The sequence below is a fragment of the Pituophis catenifer genome, unplaced genomic scaffold (genome assembly GCF_029215685.1).
Source record: "Pituophis catenifer annectens isolate HBS135680 unplaced genomic scaffold, rPitCat1.0.hap2 SCAF_6, whole genome shotgun sequence".
NCBI classification, from domain to species: Eukaryota; Metazoa; Chordata; class Lepidosauria; order Squamata; family Colubridae; genus Pituophis; species Pituophis catenifer.
In genome coordinates, this window is record NW_027256886.1 from 36,154,637 (window position 1) to 36,175,562 (window position 20,926).

The 20,926-nt window shown below is 39.6% G+C and overlaps 1 protein-coding gene across 2 annotated transcripts in view; it reads left to right on the forward strand.

Moving 5' to 3' along the window:
* The window catches only part of TF (transferrin), a 92,428-nt gene that overhangs the window by 65,594 nt on the left and 5,908 nt on the right, over nt 1–20,926 (forward strand). For both annotated transcript variants that reach the window (XM_070944929.1, XM_070944928.1), the window contains exons 5-14: nt 375–501; nt 4,726–4,781; nt 7,398–7,567; nt 9,182–9,356; nt 13,050–13,207; nt 14,364–14,454; nt 15,134–15,178; nt 15,875–16,039; nt 17,985–18,141; nt 19,566–19,630. In XM_070944929.1, coding sequence (XP_070801030.1) covers nt 375–501; nt 4,726–4,781; nt 7,398–7,567; nt 9,182–9,356; nt 13,050–13,207; nt 14,364–14,454; nt 15,134–15,178; nt 15,875–16,039; nt 17,985–18,141; nt 19,566–19,630 — 1,209 coding nt within the window. The remainder of the gene's footprint in view (nt 1–374; nt 502–4,725; nt 4,782–7,397; nt 7,568–9,181; nt 9,357–13,049; nt 13,208–14,363; nt 14,455–15,133; nt 15,179–15,874; nt 16,040–17,984; nt 18,142–19,565; nt 19,631–20,926) is intronic.

The following is a 20,926-nucleotide window of genomic DNA, read 5'->3' on the forward strand; positions in this document are numbered from 1 at the left end:
ACCTTATATAGTTATGGAGTAGGATCCAAGAAGTGTGCCTACTTATATGACCTTGTAGGGACCATACTTTCTCAACTGGTATGCGGCTGCTGTCCATAAGTAACATATGTGTGAGATTTATGATCCAGCAAATCTTTGACATCACAGGGGAATGTGGAATCTTCCAATCTGAGATTGTTTACCAACTACCGGCGCTTCCTTTGAAGGAAAAGATGTCCCTGTCACCCTTGAATATAATAAGACTTCAAGCATGCCATGTGAGGCACAGTATGTTCAATCCAATTCTGAATCAGACTTGAAGAATGCAATTTAATAATATAAAGGACCTGTTACCTTTATCGTCAAAGACTTACCCATCTGATTTCTTTTTACAGCTGTAGAAAAATTTTTTGCATCCGGTTGTGTCCCAGGTCTCAAAAATGTACCAAATCTGTGCCGTGCTTGTAGCAGCGGAACCTGTGACTTGAATGATCCTTATGCTGGATATGCAGGAGCCTATCAGTAAGTGACACATGCTTTCCCCCATAAGCCATGGTAAACTTTTATCATGCTTCCATAACTATTTCCGAAATATATTTTATAAGGGTCCATGCCCTCCAATTAAGTTCAACCTTTTAAAATTCACATTCTGTTCACATAGAATAAAATATTTTTTTACAGAATAAAAGGCAATTTGAAAGAAAAAAAAAGAAAGAAAAAGGGAGAAAGAAATAAGAAAGTACAGGAAATGAAAAACAAAGAAAAAATTAAAGTTAAATATGTGAACAACTTCCAACCTTTATTTAAGAGATAATTACAATCTTGTTGTCCCACTTCCCTCTTAGCTGATATGGAAATCCCTTTAGCCTTCATATGCAGCTAGTCCTCAATGTACAACCACCACAATTGAAACCAAAATTTCTGTTGCTAAGCAATGGAAATTATTAAGAGAAGGTTGCCTCATTTTACAATCCTTCTTGCCACAATTATTAAGTGAATTGCTGCAGTTGTTAAGTTAGTGACAAGGTTGTTAACTGAATCTGGGGTTTCCAATGACTTTGCTTGTCAGTAGGTTGCAAAAAGTCATCACATGACCCCAGGACATTGCAACTGTCATAAATACCTACCAGTTGCCAAGCATCTGAATTTTGATCATGTGATCATTGGGATGCTGCAATGGTCATGTGGAAAACTGTCATAAGTCACTTTTTTCAGTTCTGTTGTAACTTCAAATGGTCACTAAACTAATGATTGTAATCAAGGACTACCCCTCCAATGCAGAAAAACCTTCCAGTTGCTCTTAGCTCCCACTGGGAACTGAATTCTGTGAGATTTGCACATAGCCCAAAAGAATTCACTGCTACACTACTGCATTCACTGTGCTGCTATACATAATGAACAGAGAAATGTCACTTCAGGGCAGGAGAATCAAAGCCCTATGAAGGACTAATTTAAAAAACTATGATAGAAACAAAGGATCATCAAATAAGGCAGAGACAAAAGCAATATCACTCAGATGCTATAATGTGCAGAATCTCATGTTTATTTATTTATTTATTTGATTCGATTTATATGCCGGAGACTTTTCTGGAGACTCAGGGCAGCTTACAATGCGTTAAGCAATAGCTGTCATACTTTTGTATATACCTGCTTAGTAGGGCTTTCGCCCGCCCCCCCAAGCGGTGTTCTTTTTTTATACAAAGTCAGCTTATTGCCCCCACAAACCAGGTCCTCATTTTACCTACCTCGAAAGGATGGAAGGCTGAGTCAACCTTGAGCTAAAGTTAAATGTTAAAGTTAAAGTTCCCAAAGCTACATATACATGAGCCTTATTATACATATTACAGTGGTGGGTAATTCCAAACAGGGCCGGATTTAGATGAAAAGAGGCCCTAGGCTATTCCACTTATGAGGCCCTTTCACCTATAGTGAAAGTGTAATTTTAATTTTGCTAACAATTTGAATGTAGGCCCCTCTTGATCTTGAGGCCCTAGGCTGAAGCCTAGTTAGCCTATAGGAAAATCCGGCCCTGATTCCAAATGATGTTGTCCTTGGGGTGTGGTCATGCATATAGTCATGCAAGTCAGGCCACTTTTTGGATGCATGTTTACATGTATGGTAGGGAACCAGTGTTGCATGGAGATCTTTAAAATCTCCTCAAATTGTTAGTAGCCCTCCTGCTCCTGGAGAGTAGCTCCAATTTGTTGTAGATCTTATCCCTGGCCATCTTCCACTGCATGCAGCAAAGCACCGCTGATGTGCTCTAGAACAGGGGTCTCCAACCTTGGCAACTTTAAGCCTGGTGGACTTCAATTCCCAGAGGTCTGGGGAATTCTGGGAGTTGAAGTACTCCAGGCTTAAATTTGCCAAGGTTGGAGACCCCTGGTTTAGAATGCTCCCAGCCTGCTGTATATTGCCCACTGTTCCTTCTCCATTTTGACTGCTATAATTGTTTTTCAGCTGGTCATTTCTCCCCCAATGTACAGTATTACCATTGGGAATATCCAATAAGCTCTTGTTTATTGCTTCTATTTATTAATATGTTAGTTGCCTGCAATTGGATGACTGACTAGGACAGCATACAACCAGTTCAACAATCAGTCTTGTTACTGTCTGCACCAAGAAGTAGGCTACGTATTTTTACATGCTAGCAGTATAGTATTAAGTTCTTCTATTGGATAATGGAACTCTAAATGTTACCCAGAGTGAATCTTTTGGATCATGTATGTTCCATTTGCCCTTCATCCATCTCTTGCCAGATATTCCTTTTTCAGTACAGGTAGTCCTCGGGTTATAACAGTTTGTCTAGTGACTGTTTGAAGTTACAGTGGCACTGAAAAAAGTAACCATTTTGTGACCATTTTTCACATTTACAACTGTTGCAGCATCCCCATGGTCACGTGATCAAAATTCAGATGCTTGGCAACTGACTCATATTTACAATGGTTGCAGTGTGCTGCTTTCATGGGATCACTTTTTGTGACTGTCCTGTCCTGCTCACACACGCACACTCCACGGGTGTTAGAAGTCTTTACTGATGCTTCCCAAGCCCCAAATAGTCTTCCTCACATCCACACCAGCACCATTCTCAAAGAGTTCAATACGTTATTCAAGGAAACACCCACGTCAGTCCACAGGGCAAAGGCACATCCGCAAAGCAAAGGCAAGTCCTTAATTCAAGAGGCACGATCCAAAGTTTGAGGTATAGAATCCAGGTGGTGTAGTCAAGGCAAGAATTACGGTGGTTAAAGAACACACGGCAAGAAAACAGACATGTTGTTCCTAGCGTTGTTTCACTCTCTGGTGCAGCCCATCAAGAGTCACCTCGCAAGTAGCTTGGTTGACTTTCTTGTGCCTGCCTCCTCTCAGCCCTACATGCTTTTGAATTAGGAGGAGGCAGTTCTTTCTTATCTCCACTGGCCAGCTGTGCACCTTCTCCACTCAAAGCCTCTGGGCTTCCCAGCTGCAGCTATGCCTCTCCTGTCAACCAGCTTCTCATCTTGTCACTCCTCCTGTGATAGCTCCGCAGTGCTCGCCCTCGCCACTCCTGCTCGGAGCTTCCTGAAATCTCTGGACACTCCTCCATGTTACCCCACATAATATCCCTAGACCCAGTTCTTCCTCGTCTGAGCTAGCATACAGAGACTTGTCCAGGGAAGTGCCAGGGAAAGCCATTACAGTGACCTTCTAACAAACAAAGTCAATGGGGAAGCCAGATTCACTTAACAACTACAGTCAGGTCCAGAAATATTGGGACATTGGCACAATTCTAACATCTTTGGCTCTATACACCAACCCAATGGAGTTGGAATGAAACAAACACAATGTGTGTTAACTGCAGACTGTCAGCTTTAATTTGAGGGTATGTACATCCAACTCAGGTGAACGGTGTAGGACTTACAGCAGTTTGTATATGTGCCTCCCACTTGTTAAGGGACCAAAAGTAATGGGACAATTGGCTTCTCAGCTGTTCCATGGCCAGGTGTGTGTATGTTACTAATTTAACAACTGCAGTGATTCACTTAACAACTGTGGCAGGAAAGGTCGTAAAATGGGGGCAAAACTCACTTAACTGTCTCGCTTAGCAACAGAAATTTTCACCTGAATTGTGGTCGTAAATTGAGGACTAACTATAACAAGATGTAAGTCAATAGTTCATTTCTTATCTTAATTACCAAAGGTTTCAGGTTCTTCAACTAGGCACAGTTCTGGTTTTCAGTGATGGCAAAGTGTTTTGTCCAAGATCCTAAAGAACTGTTGCCAGTCTGTTTGCACAATATTGGGCTAGATGGACAAATTGCCTAACCAGAGAGAAATCAGTTGTCTTACTCCTGCCTTGATTCATCTTCCATATTCTCACTACTCATTTCCTGTAAAAGTTCTCTATTCAGTTCATATTTATTTATTCTCTTGGTAAGAAACATAATTAAAGTACAATATCAGCAGTGTTAGCTTGAAGATATGGGTCACACATTGACTGATGCTGCTACCTCCCATCAATGTACAGATTTGTATTTTTAGAAGTGCCTTTGTTTTTGGAATAGGGGCAGTATTGGCACAACCTAAATTTTGGTACCCTAAACCAGTGCCTCATTTGCTTTGGCTAGCTGTATTTGGGCAGTTTGGGTAGGTTGCTTCTATTCAGTTGAAAAAGCAGAAATGTTGGTGATAGCATCATACAAGATGCAAGAAATATAATACTTAACCACTACCCACTTCCTAATATTTTATCCTTTTTTTCATAAGGTGTCTGAAATCTGGATCTGGAGATGTGGCTTTTGTGGATGAGGGAGTCGTGTTAGGTATGAATCTTGGAAAATGCTAACCTTTAATTCAAATACCAAAAAGTGCTTAAATTTATGACTATTTGCAGATGGATTTCATTTTATGAAGTACTCATCTTTTGGGTCCTCAACTCCAGTTTTCTAGAGGGGTTCCCGAGAAAGCTTGAGGTGTACTTACCATTTTTGGGAAGATCGATGAAATCTATACATATAATAGCACCAGGGGTGGGTTCTACTTAACTTTACTACCGGTTTGAATCGTGCCCCCACGGGCGCGCTCTTCTGTGGATGCACAGAAGCTTCTGCACATGTGCAGATTGGTTCTGATGACGTCCAGGTCAGTGGGTGGAGCCTCCAGGTGGTTTTACTACCGGTTCTATAGAACTGGTCCAAACCAGGGGCAACCCACCACTGAATAGCACTGTACATGCTTTTAAGGAAAGTGTACCAAGCGCATTAAATGTGGAAATTTCCCAAACAACAGTCTTACAAGAATATGTGACAAGCCGGTTTTGAAACAGGAATTTCAAAACCTGTTTATGATATTGTATGATGGTCTGCAATTGAGAGAGAGAAAATGGTATTACATTAAATATGCAAGGGAGACAGGGCCCGTTCAATTTACCTGTCCCAGGGGATTAATTGAACCCGGTGGAGTTCCAGAGAGAGCTTGGAGGTTTCCTGGTGGACAGTTCAGCTGCGGCTCTAATTGCTGTCTGAAGTGGACAGGTGCCAAGGCTTGTACTGTATCACTCCTGTTGAGCCAGTGACTCCTGAGGAAGTGGACAGGGCTCTCTGTGCTATCAATTTGGTCACCTGTTTATTAGATCTGGATTCCTTCTGGGTTTTGAAATCAGCAGATGGCTCCATGCTATAGTGTCAACCTCTTTGATGGATGGAGTAGTGCTCCCAAACTTAATAGAAGTGATGATGCACTCCGTCCCCGTAGGTCATCCTTGGACCCAACAGTCTTCAATAATTATCACTAGCTTCTAATTCTCAATTTCTGTGGAAGGTTGTTGAGAAGATGCTTGATTTGCAGCTGTTGAGAACTCTGGAGAAAACTGATTATCTAATCCTTTTTCAGTCAGGTTTCAGTCATGATTTAATACTGAGACTGTTTTGTAGCAGAGCTAGGCTAGTGGTGATATATCATGCTTGTGTTCCTTGATCTATCAATATTGTTAATCAAGGTATCCTACTGACACAATTCTGTTGGTTGAGGATTGAGGCACTGCTTTTTGGTGGTTCTGTTCCTTTCTCCAGAGCCAGTTCTAATTAATTTTAGTTGAGGGTAGGGGTGAGATTACTCCCTAGACCTCTCCTGTGTTTGGTTTTGTAGGGTTCTATTCTCTCTTCCCTTCTTTTCAACATCAACTTGAAGCCACTTGTTGAGATCATCCATCAATTTTGGTTTGGTATCATCAATATGTCAATAAGATTCAATTATATATTTCAAACCTGGTCAACCAAAGAAACCTGCTGAATTTCTGTCCTGGAGCCTGGGGATTATGAAGGTTTGGATAGGGAGGAAATGACTTGGTTCTATCAAGACTGAGTGGCTGTGGCTGTTTGGCCACCCACATCTGCAGATATTTTATCTCTGATCTTTCATGGAACTGCAATTTCCTATTCAACGATGGTGCATAACTTAGGGGCCTTCCTGGATTCATAGCTATCGTTCAATAACATACAGAAAGGCCTTTGCACAGATTTATCTGGTGATATATTTTTTTCTCTAATCAAAATGGTTAATTTAGCCATGTCTGAATGTTCATCATCTTCACCAATTATTCTTTCTCTTCCCTTCCACTTTTGATCATATAATAGTTTAATTGCAATGGGGATTCCATGAAAACCACCTGGAAGTTTCAATTAGTCTAGAATGCAGCAGCAAGAACTGAAGTAACACCTCCACTTCAAAGCTGCACTGATTTCCAGTTTGTTTCCAGATGTCATTTAAGGATCTAGTTGTTACCTATAAAGCCTTATATGGCATAGGGCAGGGGTGTTAAACTCGCGTTGTCACAGCATCGTCATGTGACGTATTGCAACTTTCCCCCACTTCACTAAATCGGGTGTGGGTGTGGCCAGCGTGTGACGCATCTGGCCTGCAGGCCGCAAGTTTGACAACCCTGGCATAGGTAGTTAAGGATTCCTTCTCTCCCATAACAAAGGATTCGTTCTTTCCCATAATTACTTGAGAGACTACTTGTCTCCCAATTCAATTTGGCAAGTTTGGTGCACTCTTTGTTCCTTCGGTTAAGCAATTTCATCTATCAGCATCCCAGAAACATACTTTCTCTGTTGCAGTTCCTGCCCTTTGGAATGAGGGGTCTCCTTCCTTCCAGGATCTAAATGTGGTCCTCACCCTGTTTGAGTTTTAAAGGAGTCTGAAGATTTGGCTCTTCACCCAGACCTTTCATGAGGATTTCTAAAATGTTGTTACTCTGGCATCCCTACCCTTCTTTTTGCTTTTTGTCTTTTACATTGTCCTTGTTTTTCATCCTTACAATAATTATTACTTTTTAAAAAATAATTCACGTGACATACACGTTTAATAAACAACAACAACATGATGGAGCCTACTTTGTTTTCTTACATACATTCACTGTTGCCTTTTATTCTCCACAGCTGACTGTGCAGAAAGAAGCAAGTATGAGTTACTTTGTGTTGATGGCTCCAGAAAGCCTGTTGAAGAATATGAATCCTGTAACTGGGCTAGTGTGCCAGCTGATGCTGTGGTGACACGATCTGTTGATGGTCGGGCAGATAAAATCTGGGCACTCCTCTCTTATGCACTGGTATTTTTCAAGTTTTCCTTTTTTATAAAACAGAGATCAAAAATAAATATCACAAACATATCAATTTTACGAAGGACTAAAAGAAGAATAATGTATTAAAGCTACTAGTAGGAAAATGTTACCTTGAAAAGGGAATGCCACAAATAAAACTGTTTTGACTGATGTGTACACTACAAAGTTCTTTTCCTACAGGTTTCAGTTAAAGGACAGTGCATTGATTCCATTTGCTTTTTGTAAATGAACTAAATTTTGAGGAAATATAAAAGAATTACAGGTGAAAGTTTTCATCATCTGAACTCCTCTCTCCCATAACATTTCATGAATAAGACAGAGTGATATTTGAACAATAATAGTATAGTGTGGAAGATTGTTCAGATAAATTGGGGGTAGTAAATAATTGAAACATTAAAGCTACCAAGGAAAGTGAAATTGGAAAATAACAGGGAGGGGAAAAAAAGAATTGATATTTTTGACTCCTGGTAGTGTTTCCTGGTTTTAAAAGGTCTTCCCTTTATTCTATAAATCAGTTGAATGAAGAGAATTGGAAGAGAATTATATGCAAGGAAAGAGGGGTGGGTGGGTCACAGAATATTTTGGTTAAGATAAAGCCAAAATTGCTACCATTCTCTTTCCTGTTTCAATTGGGGGCTCTGGTTTAGAAAAAACTTCTGAATTTAATTCTGAGTTTGTTCACACTGCAGTAGTCTTCTCCCAAACTTCCTACCTGCAATGTAGCTCCTGAATTTTTCATACAGTTTCATTATTTAAGATTCTTTGTTCTTCCTAACTTCTCTCTGTTCTTTCAAAGGGGGGGGGGAGGCCCTGCTCACAGTCACTCATGCCCTTGTGATCCCCAGTAATGGACTAGTGTAATACACTTTATGTGGGGCTGATCTTGAAGAGTATTTGAAACGGGTGGGTTCTACTTACCTTTACTACTGGTTTGCAACGGGGCCGTGCATGCGCGCTTGCTTCACACGTGTGTTGCCCGCTCTTCTGCGCAAGTGCAGAAGCTTCTGTGCATGCGCAGAAGCATTTTGATGACGTCAGGTTCGGTGGGCAGAGCCTCCCGCCGGTTTTACTACCGGTTCTATAGAACCGGTGTGAACTGGAGGCAACTCACCACTGATTTGAAAGCTTTAACTGGTACAAACATGGCGATGAAGATGGTTACCGGTACCAGTTACTTGGCACATATAACACCACTGCTCCGTAAACTGCATTGGCTTCTGATATGTTTTCGGGTGAAATTCAAAGTGCTGGTTATCAATTTAAAACCCTTTGTGACTTTGGACTGAGCTATATACAGGATCACCTTTCCCCAATTGTCTCTATCAATCCTATCATATTTGGCATAAAAGTACGCTTTGAGTGCTATCAGACAGGAAGGGTTGCCTGGCATCTGTCCATTGGAGCATCATCCCCTCTGAGATTAGATTGACCCCATCCCCGTTGACCTTTTCTGAGGTCTTGAAAACGTGGCTTTGCGCTTGAGCCTGGGGCCCTGAGTGTGGATTAAAGCCCATCAAATTTAATAAATACAATAAATATTCCATTAATTTTCATATTCCATCTCATCTCATTCTTCTTTGATTTGTTTTTCTCTTATTTTAGGAACAGATGAAGCAAAACCAAACAAGATGCCAACTTTTTAAATCACCTCATGACTCTGGCAAAGATCTCCTGTTTAAGGATAGTGCGGTTGGTCTTGTTCAATTGCCTAAACGAGCAGATGCTGAACTTTACCTAGGTCCTAAGTTCAGTGCTGCAATTCAGAGCCTCCAAAGAGGTAAACAGGGCAGGACTTGTTGTGCATTATGAAGTCACAGTGATGAACACCAGGCATTGAAAATGAGGCATTAGAAAACTGTTTAAAAAATAATAATTAGTTCACTTGCTATCAGCAATACTAGCTTAATTGCAATTCAGTCTGATGACTGCTTCTAAAATTTCTGTGATGGGGAAAAACTTTTTTCAAAGTAGAAACTTTTATGCTTTGGCTACACCCGTGTTATAACGGGATTAGGCCCAATTTGTTTGTGATTAAGACTCATATTTTACTCTGTTTGGCTAGCTGAGGGTAGCACTGAAGTAATAAAAAGGGCAATAATAGCAAACCATAAGCAATAGGATGGGGGATCAAAAATCAGTGTAGATGTTCTGACTCAGCTCCCCAAGCATGTCAAACCCTACGAAGTTAACTCAAATATTCCTTTATTAGGAGTGCCAGAGACCATGGCAAAAAGTTTCTCACTCAACGCAGACTAACAAGTCCATCTGGCTGGAAGATGAACAGTTGTCTGTCACATCTATTCATCTCTGCCCCCTGCCTTTTATCCCCAGAGCTAGGATGGGACTTTGTTAGCAGTGGTGGCTCTTCCTTCCCAAGGATCGTCCCACAGATTTCCACTGCTCTCTCTTCTCTGCCTTCTGCGCATCCGTTCGTCAGGCACTGGACTCAGCTGTTCCTCCTCTTCCTCATCAGTCACCTCCAGACCTGAGGACTGTTGACTCTCCATCTGAGGGCTGATGGACGGCCCAGGGTCCATCTCTGTCTTTCTCTTTGCAAGCTCCATTCCTCTTCCCCCTTGGATCTCTGATTGCCTTGATGCTGACCTTGACTCCCATGCCTCCTCTTCCTCCGATTCGGCTGTTGGAGAGGCTGGCAGCTGACAGTCCACAACAGTAGACCCAGATTTCTCCTTCTTGAAAATCAAGAGGAAAAACTGTTATAGCAATAAATCATAGTCATGATCAAAATTCAGATGCTTGGCAACTGGTTCATGTGGTCCCCTTTTGCGACCTTCTGACAAGCAAAGTCAATGGGGAAGCCAGATTCACTTAACAACCGGGTTACTAAGTAATCAACTGCAGAGATTCGCTTAACAGCTGTGGCAGGAAAGGTTGTAAAATGAGGCAAAACTCATTTAACAAATGTCTAACAACAACAGAAATGTTGGGCTCAATTGTGGTAGAAAATCAAGAACTACCTGTACAAGGTTAAAGCATCAAAATGCACATACAATATATAAGCTCTTTCCCCCCCTTTTGCTAAGTACCTATTTCAGTTTCCTGACTTTTATTAAAAGTACAGTGGTATACCATTTAATCCTTTTTTTAAGTTGACATATGCTAAATAAATAACAATTTTTCAAGTGACCTGAGGTAAAATGTTGTACCACCAGCAGCCAGGCAGTCTGTTTTGGATTATCTGGGAGCTAGAACAGAAACCTTTCCATGCTAAATAAAATAGCAAACTATGTAAAGCTCAAGCATACAATAACGAGGTCTAAAGTTTTTCTTAGTGCAGCTATGTTTTAATTGGGTCATATAAATGTAATTTCTACTATTTTTCTAAAATGGCTAAATAACCCTTTAAGTATCTTGGATACTAGTGTTCTAGAACAAAAGCCTCTAAAGAACATTTTTTGTGTTCTTTCCCCTCTCAATTCTGTTTTTCTGATTTTCCTTATAAAATTCAAGACAGTTGAATATCATTATTTATACAATAATAAAACAATAACATTAAGAAGCAAGGCAGAATTGAAAAATCAATATATTATAACAACCTAGGTCCTTGGAAAGAAATCGATGCATATAAAGGGCAACAACAGCTAAAGAACTGACAGTTGTGATTTCATATATAGCAGGGGTGAAATGTTCCCGGTTGGGACTGGATCCCCCAATCCGGTAGCGATGGCGGCGGGTGGTTCGGAGAACTGGTAGCAAAAATCTCTGCCCCCCCCATGCCCAGCTGAGCCGCGCGATCATTAGAGGCTTTTTTTTTTAACTTTTAAAAGCATTTTTTCTACAACATCTTCGACCAAAAAAAATGCTTTTAAAAGTTTAAAAAAAGCCTCTGATGATCGCGCGGCTCAGCTGGGATCATCAGAGGCTTCCAAAAGCATTTTTTTCTGCAACCTCTTCGGCCGAAGAGGTTGTAGAAAAAAAAATGCCTTTAAAAGCCTCTGGCAATCCCAGCTGCATTACCTGATTGTCAGAGGCTTCTCAAAGCATTTTTTTCTGCAACCTGTTAAGGTTGTAGAAAAAATGCTTTTAAAAGAAAAAAAAAAGTTGGCCACGCCCACCAGTCACATTAACCCCACCACCACCAAGCCACGCCCACAGAACCGGTAGTAACAAATTTTACGTTTCACGACTGACATATCGTGAACAGATAATAAATAATAACCAGGTCTACAACAACTTGTCATAGCCAACTAGCCACTGGAGAACTTGTCGCGGGACAAGAGTTACACTAATATCAAAGAAATAGTAGAACAGGATCATTAAAAAAGGATGCCAAAGGAGGGGCAAAATGAAATGTGAATGACAAAAACTAAAATAATTTTTATTATTATTATTATTTATTATTATTCGAATTTCTATACCGCCCTTCTCCTTTCGGACTCAGGGCGGTGAACAGCCAAAATAAAAACATTTATACATAAATACGATTAAAAATAGATTTAAAATAATTAAATTTGGCCCATAGTTTAAAATTTATCAATTTAAAATCCATATCAAAATTTAAAACCAACCATAAAATCATAAAATCAAGAGAGACCGGCTAACTGAAAGAGATGAGTTTTTAGGGCCCGACGAAAGGTCCGGAGGTCGGAGATCACTCGTATCTCTGGGGGTAGATTGTTCCAAAGGGTAGGTGCCACCACAGAGAAGGGTCTCCTCCTGGGGGTCGCCAGCCGGCATTGTCTAGCCGACGGCACCCTGAGGAGGCCCTCTCTGTGGGAGCGAACTGGCTGGTGGGAGGCTATTGGTGGCAGAAGGCGGTCCTGTAAGTACCCTGGCCCTAAGCCATGGAGCGCTTTAAAGGTGATCACCAACACCTTGAAGCGCACCCGGAAGTCCACCGGAAGCCAATGCAGCTCGCGCAGGAGAGGAGTCACATGGGAGCGCCCAGTCGCTCCCATAATCCCCCGCGCGGCCGCATTCTGCACCAGTTGGAGCCTCCAGGTGTACCCCAAGGGGAGCCCCATGTAGAGAGCGTTACAATAGTCCAGACGAGAAGTGACGAGTGCTTGAGTGACTGTGCGTAGGGAGTCCCGATCCAGAAAGGGGCGCAACTGTTGTATCAGGCGAACCTGATAAAAAGCCCCCCTGGCCACGGCTGTCATATGCCCTTCTAAGGACAGCCGTGCATCCAGGAGGACGCCCAAGTTGCGGGCCTAAAAATAAATAACTAAAAAATAATTTTTAGTTATTATTAGTAATTATTTTAAATAATTAAATTGAATTGTTGAATTGTCCTGTAGTGAGTTGGTTGTGGCGAGTTGATGTGGTGAATTGGCTGTGGCTGCAGCGATTTCCTCCATTCCGCCCTAATTTGAGTCTAGAACATAAAGATGGTACACTGAAGCTTACAGTGGTTCTTATATTAGTGGTCTCTGTTTACCAGCAATTAGTTTGCAATATTCTGAGGAATCTGAATACTTGGTTAACCGAGGTATTTCTTGTCCTTTAGAGAGACCCGTTTCAGATCCTGATACCACAGAAAGAATTGTGTGGTGTGCAGTGGGCAAGGCTGAACAGAAAAAATGTTATGTGTGGAGTGCACAGAGCGATGGTGCCATTGAATGTGCTGTTGCAGAAACTACAGAAGATTGCCTTATCAAGATCATAGTAAGTGTTTGAAGTTTCCACATACCTTTTCACATGAAAATAGTGATTGAGTCCAGGCACTTTAGTTGAAAAAATATTTTTAAAAACCAGGGTACTAGTGTAATCCATGAAAAAGACACTAGTAAAATAAACAAGAAGTTTGTGATTTTGCTGGTACATGTTAATTGAATATATCCCAGGAATCCCATGTTATGAGTCTTTCATACTGGGCAAGAGGCCTCTGCAACAATGCACTGAGTGCATAGTGTAGTGTTCCCACCCTGAGGTCCTACAGATATGTTGAATTATAACCCCTATGTTTTTAAACTGGGAATGATTGAAATAGTTAAAGAGTACCAGTATGAGGAGAGTTTTACCTCTGCACTTACTGTGATGTCTCTGCCTGCAAAACCAGTGCTTTTCTCCTCTTATTTTATTTTGAAATAAAATATGGAATTGTAACCTGTCCTCTTTGTATTTATTTCTTCAGTAATATCAATTGGTCCCTAGGATTAGGGACCAACTGATTTAATCCCTTGGATTAAATCCCAAAGTGAACCAGAAAATGTCCATCCACATCATGAGACAGTACATATCTTTACTGCTATTCAGTTAGGTCAATATTCTCTGTATTATTTATTCTACTATGTTCTGTTTGGAAATTTAGGAATTTCTATACCTTGATTTCTATGGACAAGATCCTGAAAATGTTGGATTTACCTTGACTCTCCTGTCATTTATTTATTTATTTATTCAATTTATATGCCGCCCCTCTCCGAAGACTCAGGGCGGCTCACAATGCATTTAAAATCATTATAAAAAACATAATCTCTCTCCACTCTTTTGGAGAAAAATATACGGAGACTGCTATAGTTCTACAAACCCGAAAACCCAACAGCAGGAAACAAGAAGATAATGATTCATTTTTTTCTTGCTTCTCTGTCCAAGATTTTCAGTTTTGTTTCCTCAGTGCTCAATCACTCCTCTGTCCCATTGAGTGTGCTCAGATAAGATTGGTTATTCAAAATATTGATGAGATTCTCTCCCCCCCCCCACGCAATGTATTTTTTTAAAAAAACCTGGGGATCCCTGCTGAGCATGAATGATTCATTTTAATCATGTAAAGACACATATTAGGAAATGTATTTGCTGATAGAAAATACATTGGTCTTTGCAGAAAAGAGAAGCTGATGCCATTACCTTGGATGGCGGGCATATCTACACTGCTGGAAAATGTGGCCTTGTCCCAATATTGACAGAAATCCCTCGTAAGTCTGAACTCAGTAGATCAATAGCTGTTGTAAGTACATAAGAAGTGACCTGCCATATAGGACTCTGGCCCGTGTATTCCAGTAGTTTGTCTCCATGTGGCCATCCAACTGCATAACAGAGTCTACTAGTCTCCCAGCATATAGTCTTCAGAAGCAATCCCACTGCCCTCAGGGTAATAGCCACAATTATGTGCATGAAAATGACTGATGGCATGCCATTTTAGATCTTTAGACTAAGAAAAACATAGGTGTTCAGGCATCAGATCTGAAAGGAGGAAAATCTGTTCCAAGTCACCTCAGTCCTCCCTACTGTTCTTGGATCATTTCCTCCTTTTCATTGTCATGTTCACCAAGTGATCTAATACTTTTACCTCATCCCCAAAGAGTGATATGCATGGCCCATTGCAAAATTGTAAGAGGATGGATAGAAATTGAGTCCATCTTTTTGATCACCAGCATCATCAGTCCTAGATCATAGACTTTATGTCTTGAGTTCAGATGCCTTGCACTCCATAATGGTGTGCTTTATTTTGCAAATACGCTTGGCATTATCTGCTTTTAGGTCTATTTGTACAAGACACCTTTCCTGTAGTCCAGACAAAGGTAGATGAAAATGGAATGTGCTTGAGCTTGAAGTGAGTTCTCCAAATCCTATTTTTATTTTTATATCTTCTAGGTGAAGATTCTTCTGCCTGTGTCGATCCCAAGAAAGGTGTAACAGGTAGGTAATTATGGTGAATATATTGCCATTTAAGAGATCTGCAAACATCTAAGCCTTTATTTGGCAATTTAAAACTTGGTCAAATATTCTGTACCTATCTTCCTAATCTATTGAAGAAAATTCCTTTTTTTTTGGACAAAATACAGATAGTCCTCAACTTATGATCACAGCTGAGCCCAAAATTTTTGTTGCTGAGACAGTTGTTAAGTGAATTTTGCCCCATTTTATGACCTTTCCAGGTTTGCAACAACTGCTGCAGTTGTTAAGTGAATCACTGCAATTGTTAAGTTAGTAACATGGTTGTTAAAGGAATCTGGCTTCCCCATTGACTTTGCTTGTCAGAAGGTCGCAAAAGGGAATCAAGTGATCCCAGGACGGTGCAACTGTCATAAACAAGAGTCAGTTGCCAAGCGTCTAAATTTTGATCTTGTGACAATGGAGATCCCGCAACAGTCATAAGCATGAAATATGGCCTTATCTCAGTTTTTTCAAAGTGCTGTTGTAACTTTGAATGGTCACTAAATGAACAGTTGTAAGTTGAGGTCTACCTGTACTTAGGTTTCCTATACGCAGGTGAACTCTTTTCTCTTTAAATGTTTGCAAAAGATGTGAAGGAGTCACTGGACCATGCCTACCTTCTGTGAGGTTATTTGAATTGTCAGTGGAGAAATGCTGAGTCTGCTTCTTGTTTTCCAGGTAAAGGCTACTATGCTGTAGCTGCTGCTAAGAAACGTGACGCTGAGATCAACTGGACCAATCTGAGAGGAAAGACCTCCTGTCATACTGGTGTTGGTAGAACTGTTGGCTGGATTATTCCCATGGGCCTCATTAACAATCAGAATAATCTTAGTTGTAACTTTGGTGAGTGGCTTTATGTCCATATGGTTGCTTATGTTTTTTATACTACTACCTCACCCATCCTCTAAAACAGTGTTTCTGAACCATGCTGCCTGAGGAATTCTGGAATGGAAGTCCACACGTCATAAAGCTGCTAAAGTTCAGAAACACTGCTGTAAAGGATCCAGTGCTTCTAGGACAACAGCGTCTGTAGTTCCAAAGGGTTACCAAAGGGTTATGCATTAATTGTGTCCCCCCCTCAAGTATTTCAAGTGGAAAAAGAAGAAAGAAAAAGTGATCGGCTATAGATGGAAAAAGACCTTATGTTCATTTCTTGATAATGTTTCAGATTCAAAACTATCACTAGTTTTTTCTTCTTTAGTTTTTTTTAAAAATAAAGTAACATAAATATTAGGGGCATGCAAAGTGTTTTATCTAAAATGTCTTGAGTACATTTTTGGTGAAATGTTTTACTTTGAGCTTCAGGCTCTCCCCAAAGTAAGAGCCTGTAGTACAGTGGACTGTTATTAACATCTGCTGCTTGCAATTACTGCAAGTTCAAATCTCACCAGGCTCAAGGTTGACTCAGCCTTCCATCCTTTCAAAGGTAGGTAAAATGAATACCCAGATGGTGGGGGCAATAAGCTGACTTTGTATAAATATACAAAAGTATGAAGGCTATTGCTTAACACATTGTAAGCTGCCCTGAGTCTCCGGAGAAGGGCGGCATATAAATTAAAGCAAAAAAAAAAAAAAGTACTCAAAACAGGATATTTTGCACTAGAGATTTAATGAACCTTTATTAAAAACTCAAATTCAAAATGTTTTTAAATAAGACATTGTGCATGCCCTGCCCCAAGTTAAAATTCTTCTTAAGATATGTATATGTCAGTCCTTAAAATAGCATTCTGCTAAGATAATACAGGAGTGCAAAGGAATTTGCAACATTAGACTGCTGCATTGAAATTTATGGAATAAATGGAACACCAGAAAGCAAATGAACTTTATGAAAGCTATTCCTAATTCAATTTTTATCTAAAGTTCCTGATGAAAATTAAATGAAAAATAAACATTTTTATTCCTTTTTCTCTCAACGATTAGCTTTAACTGCTATATTTCTGAAAATTCTGGCACATCACCTTCCATACTATTTAAAAGATGGCTAAAGTGAACTCTAATTAATAATTTTTTTGACTAAGAGCATGAGCACTCAGTTAAAAACTATCATTGTTTACATTTTGAAGAATGCAGTTGAGCAGATATAGATAATTTTGGGGTGCTGTTAGACATACCTCAAAATATCAATTGTAGCCAGGAGACACACATACGTTTATGATAGGCTTTTATTACTCAGAAAATTTATTAATCAGATAAGGTGCTCCCAGAGTCTTTCTGATTTGTGAAGGTATGTTTGTATGTATCCTCACAAAATGGCTACCAATGGGAAGGCTTGCCTTTCATAAAATGGCTACCTTTTTTAACATTACCAATCACAAAATGCACTTTTTCCAGCAAGTAAACTGGTAACCACCTCTGCAACTGATCCTCTTTATTGGAGCTGGTCATTCTTTGGAAAAAACCAGCACAGTTTTTTCTTTTTAACCTAATACGACTGAGAGCAAATTCTGGGTTCCTCTTGAGGAACCCTGCTGTTGGTAGTTCCTTAATTTGTAATGTGATAGTCAGTTACATATTTTGAAAAACCAGAATTCCGAAGTTGGCATTTTTAAGCTGGCCATGCTTCCCAATAATAATATTTTGGATTTGGGTCCAGATTTTGTAGATCTAGTTGTCAATATTTAGCTTTATTACAACTACAGGATTGCTAGACCTAGATCCCCCAATCTGATGCATTTCCCATGCTTTCTGGGGACTATGCAAACTGAAATCCAACACGACAACCAATTGGAGTATGTTATAATAATATATATAAAAGTATTAAAATGTTTGTTCTCTGATCCCATGCTAGATACATTCTTCAGAGAAAGCTGTGCGCCGGGTGCACCTCTTGAGTCTACATTGTGCAAACTATGCAAAGGCAGCGGTGGTGATGGTGCCCTGTCTCAGAAATACAAATGTAAACCTAACAGCAATGAAATCTTCTATGGGTATAATGGTGCTCTTCGGTAGGTTGCTGTTCCTTGGAATATGATAGATGAATGAGAAGACACTTGTTGATTATTCCTCATTCTCCATCTCCAGTTCAGGATTCCTTCCTGTAGATGTTTAGCCTATAATAAAATTTATGCGTTATATGTGTTCTTAGGCTCTAGAAATAGTGCAGAGAAGAGCATCAAAGATGATTAGGGGATCGGAAGCTAAAACATATAAAGAACAGTTTCTGGAATTGAGTATGTCTAGTTTAATGAAAAGAAGGACTAGAAATGACATGATAGCAGTGTTTCAGTATCTAAAGGATTGCCACAAAGAAGAGGGAGTCAGCCTATTCTCCAAACCACCTGAAGGCAGGACAAGAAGCAATGGATGGAAAGTAATCAAGGACAGAACCACCCTAGAACTAAGGAGAACATTCCTGATAGTTAGAACAATTAATCAGTGGAACAATGGACACAACTCCAGAAATTGTGAATGTTCCAACACTGGAAGTTTTTAAGAAGAGATTGGACAACCATTGGTCTGAAATGAGATAGGGTTTCCTGTCTGAGCAGGGGATGGAGTAGAAGACCTCTCAGGTCGCTTCCAACTCTCTTATTCTGTTATATATTTGTGTGAATTAAAAAGTCTAATCAATCAAAGTAATAAATACAAATGAGTAAATGAGGTTTCAGAATTATCGAAGCATTTCCTGAATCCTTCCACAGGAAATCTTATAGGGCATCAATTCCAAACCATAGTGTATATTGCCTTAATTTGTCACTCTACCACTCAATTTTTAAAATATTCCTTATTTTATTTTATTACTATTGGGAAATGAAGCTGTTAAAACAATAATTGGTCTGAAATGGTATATTATTTTAAGTAATGCCTAGGACTGAGAATCCTGTGAGGATACAAGATTCTGTAGTGTACTCTCGAAGCAAGATTTTGTCTACCGGAATCTTCCTTTAAATTTGATTGTGATCAGTCAGTGGAGGCTCTGCACAGGATCCTATGAACATTCTTAGTATATTTTTTTTATTGTTATTACAAGTATTGTAATGCACATACTAGGCAAAGCCTTGATATGGAAACTAGATTGGAAGTCCTCTTTAGAGGCAGTTACTACCCCACCTAGTGGTATAATGATCACTGTTATTCCACAATATAAGCATATTATTCTGTCATAATATGTAGCTTTTAAAAGATTTTATGTTTTATATTAACATGTAAAAAGTAATCCCAAGCATATTAATGTAATATGATAAACAGGGCAGAACCTTTTCAGTTCACAACTATTTATAATTCTTCTTAATTCCAAATTAAAACGCAATGTAAACAGTGTAGAAATATTTGTTTTTAATTATTTTTGAATAATTTTTCAGATGAGGAACCTATGCAAAGCAAGAAGTGAAATGTGCCACTTACCCTTTTCTTTGGTTGTATTTTCCAGATGCGTGATTGAAGCAGGAGACGTAGCTTTTGTTAAACATACCACCATCACTGAGGTCACAGAAGGTATGGAATCATACAAATAAATATATAACTGTTGATCATCTTATTTATGATAGTTGAGAAATAGTAGACTGATGAAGTTTGTCAGGCATAATCAAAAGAATGGTTATAATAATGCAATGCAATACAATATAATATAATAAATATAATGTTGATTATAATAAAATGATTATAATATAATGATAATGTTTATAAGATAAATTAACTGTGATCCAGAATCATGTTGCATTAGAAAGCATCATCCAGTAGAATAAGAATACTGGAAAGCTCATTTTGTGCTGGAGTTGTACCAGACAAAGTTGAATACACCTATTCAAGTCAAGATGCAGAATACTAAGGTTGGCCTAGTGATTCTGGGGCATTCAGGCAGAAAATCCAAGCATCTGTATTCTTGGAACTCTTAGCGCAGCACAGAAAAAAGAAAGATCTCGCATTGCTACATGCCTCAAATACTTTGTCTCCCCTTGAATTTTCAGTTTGAAAGATTGGATTAATTTTAATAAGTTCATGGAAAAGAAAATAGTACAGATAGTCTTTGCTTAGTAATCACACATTCAGCAACTGTTTGGTGATAAGGGAGATTCAAACATCAGTATCAAAGTCCTCACAAACATGTTGTCATAATTCAGGTGCTTGGCAAACTGCTCACAGTTACAACAGTTTAAGTGTTCATAGCCACATGATCACTATTTGTAACTTACCCCACTGGTTTGTCAATGCGGAAGCTGGCAGGAGGTCCCCAGTCACTCCTGCAATTGCTCCCACTCTGCCATTTTTTTTTCTAAGGAACCCCTGGGCGGCATGGGGATCTCTATTCCATAATATCTGCTTATCCACCTGCTCTTTGTAGTGTACATCTGCCCATACCACCCACCTGCACTCCACAGTGGCTGCTCATCATCCATCCTACCCAGACTCCATAGGGCATGTCTATTGCACTTGCCATTGTCTCATCTGCATTGTGCAGCATGCATCCACCTCTCTGCCAACATTCTGTATGCCTACCCATCCATTTGCCTGCATACTGCAGCTCTCGCTTGCCTGTAGCTATATATATTATTTCCATGTATGATGTGCCATACGCTAATTCAATAATAAGTAAATATGAACATACTGACAAAATGTCATGTATACACACCACTCCAGAGAACTTTGAAACTACTATATTGTCATATAGAGTATTGCCAGTGGGATGCGAAATGGCATGGGATGAGCTGACAAAGTCCTATCTCCCCTTTCCATGGAGTAGGGCTAATAAGGAAAATAAATGCATAGTTTTTATTCTTGTTAATAATTTTA